The sequence below is a fragment of the Austrofundulus limnaeus genome, unplaced genomic scaffold (assembly GCF_001266775.1).
Source record: "Austrofundulus limnaeus strain Quisiro unplaced genomic scaffold, Austrofundulus_limnaeus-1.0 Scaffold322, whole genome shotgun sequence".
NCBI classification, from domain to species: domain Eukaryota; kingdom Metazoa; phylum Chordata; class Actinopteri; order Cyprinodontiformes; family Rivulidae; genus Austrofundulus; species Austrofundulus limnaeus.
The window spans coordinates 340,398-343,058 of record NW_013952724.1 but is presented as its reverse complement, the minus strand read 5'-3'; the positions used below and the strand labels follow the sequence as shown (position 1 = coordinate 343,058).

General features: G+C 36.8%; 1 protein-coding gene across 1 annotated transcript in view; it reads left to right on the top strand.

Moving 5' to 3' along the window:
- Positions 1 to 2,661, top strand: part of acad9 (acyl-CoA dehydrogenase family, member 9) — a gene marked incomplete at its 3' end in the record, with an annotated part of 26,911 nt that overhangs the window by 2,686 nt on the left and 21,564 nt on the right. Inside the window, 4 exon segments of the mRNA XM_014022279.1 lie at positions 1,677 to 1,770; positions 1,860 to 1,961; positions 2,038 to 2,144; positions 2,243 to 2,343. Of these exon segments, the coding sequence (XP_013877733.1) occupies positions 1,677 to 1,770; positions 1,860 to 1,961; positions 2,038 to 2,144; positions 2,243 to 2,343 (404 nt within the window).

The following is a 2,661-nucleotide window of genomic DNA, read 5'->3' as shown; positions in this document are numbered from 1 at the left end:
CACCTACCTACCTACCTCTCTCTCTACCACCCACCTACCTACCTACCTCTCTCTCTACCACCCACCTACCTACCTCTCTCTCTACCACCCACCTACCTACTTACCTACCTCTCTACCTCTCTACCTCTCTCTCTCTCTCTGGTGGCAACCTTTTTTGTGGCTAGGCAGTGTCTACCTTTTACTTGTAGATGCATTTGTTTCACTTAAAGTTTTTTTTTATTTAATTACTGTACTTTGTTCCAACAAGTATTTTCATTTCCATGTGTACATGTATACATTTCTCTGTCTCCTGTTTTTACTTTACCTTATGCGTTTTCTGCCTCATTATGTAAATAAGGTGGGCTGCCCTGTTAAGTCGCACTATGTAATAATGTAAAAAAAAGAAGATAATGCTTCAAAATGTAGTAAAACTGAATTAAAACTGCATTATGTAATAACTGACTCAAAATGTAATAAAAGTCTTGAACGCATTTTGTAATGCTTTCAGCAGCATTATGTAATAACATTATTGTTATACATTTTGTGGCGAATGTTTCAAAATGCGACGGTTGATTAATTAATTAATTTTTTTTAGAAATGATAAAGTAATAATGTGATGCATTACGTAATAAATGATCACAAACCAGTGTTTGTGTGCATCCTAATAACTTGTAATAATGATCGTGTTGCAGATACTACACATTTAAATCTTTGAAAAATTTTAATACATTTTAAATTCAATTTCGTTACAGTTTGAAGCTCGTTTTTTTATTACATTATCACATAATGCAGATTTACATGCCCTTTTTGGGTCAGGTCCTCTAGGTGCAGATCGATTGTTTGCATCAGTTTAGCAACTAGTGTTGGGAACAGCAGTTCATTTTAGTGTACTGTCAGAATCAGTTCATTAAAATGATTTGTGTAATTATTATTATTTTTTTTTTACATTTTTCTGTTCTGCATGCACTCGGTMTGCACGTGGCTCTTACTGAATATACTGTAAAGTTTAAGTTAGTCTGTAAACCTGAATGTAGAGCTTTAATTTAAAGACTTTAAACCAACACATCCATGCAGGTGAGGAGAAATGAATGAGGATTTACCCTCAGACAGAAGGATAAGAGTCCCTCGCTTCAAATTAAGATGCTTTAAGAGGTTGTGTGTACCAGTCACTTCTAGATTTTTAGTGAGTTCCACGTGAGGCTGCACATGTGTAGCGTTATGGTCAGGTTGTGTCATGTGCAGTTTATGCTATGAACTCTGCGTTTTTCTGTTTATTGCTCCTGAGATTAATGTGCAACATTGTGTGCAAAGTATCGTTTTTTGTGTGCTGGGTCTACTGTGATGACCGACACAGCTAGTATAATTTGTTAAATTATCAATGAAGTAGGCTACAACACTTTGAGTCTTTGACAAATCTAGCATTTTTACATGGCAGCCACAGCCAAATAGCCAACCAAGTAGCTGGTTAGATAACACAAAAATGGCTATAATTTGGTCACTTTTACAGATATTGAGCAAGATTTTTGTGTTGTAGTTGAGAAACCTTCACTACACATATTGAATTCTATTCTGCAGAATATCTTTGCTTCAACTTAATTCTTGGAGTCAACCTGTTTGTCAGTGTGGACTAACAGAGGCTTTGGTGGTGAATCCAGCCCTCTGTTTCTTCTAAAAAATTGCTGTGTTTCATCCTGCAGTCTGAGGTCTTCCCTTATCCTGAGATAAGYAATGAAGAGCTGGAGGAGATCAGGCAGTTTGTAACACCGGTAGAGAAATTCTTCAATGAGGAAGGTGAGTTCAGACATTATGTGAAATCTACTTTTGGAGTCTGTTACCTCTGAGACCTTTAATATGCTGAGTCATGTTTTGATTATTTTTAGTTGATTCTGTGAAGATCGATCAAGAAGCCAAAATCCCAGCAGAGACTCTGAAAGGCCTGAAAGAGTTGGGCCTGTTTGGAATCATGATTCCTGTGGAATATGGTGAGATTAAAGGTTTTTGTCTGATTGTGGGTCGTTTTGGGTTAACTGCTTCTGTTTGTTTGTGTTTTAACTCCAGGAGGTCTTGGACTGTCCCACACCATGTACGCACGCCTGAACGAGATCATCGCATTGGACGGATCTATAGCTGTGACTCTGGCTGCACATCAAGCCATAGGGCTGAAGGTAGAACTGAAATACTGGAAAAAGTGGAACGTTATTCTCTGTAAACTTGTTTTATTGAACCACGTTGAAGGAGGACTGTATTGTGTTTTTATTTTCAGGGCATTCTAATCGCTGGGAGTGAAGCTCAGAAGGAGAAATACCTGCCCAAGTTGGCATCAGGAGAACACATTGCAGCTTTCTGTCTGACAGAGGCAGGGAGGTAAAAACTCAACTTCAGCTTCAACTTATTTTATTTTAACCATTTAGTGACTTATTGTTTTAAACATCAACTTTTATTTTAGTTCACTTTTTTGGCATTTAGTCTTCCACAAATGTTAAAACCTTTCAAATTAAAATATAAAATAATTTTTAAGTTCCACCCCTCCTCTCAGTTGCCACCTTAAAGAGTAACTTACCCCAAAATTTACCTTTTTAGCTGATAAACTGACTAGAATGTGTCTAAAATGTTATATAGTACTGTTTCTGTGCTAATTTTGATGTTTTTGTGCGTATTTGTTCAAATCTGTAATATTTGGGC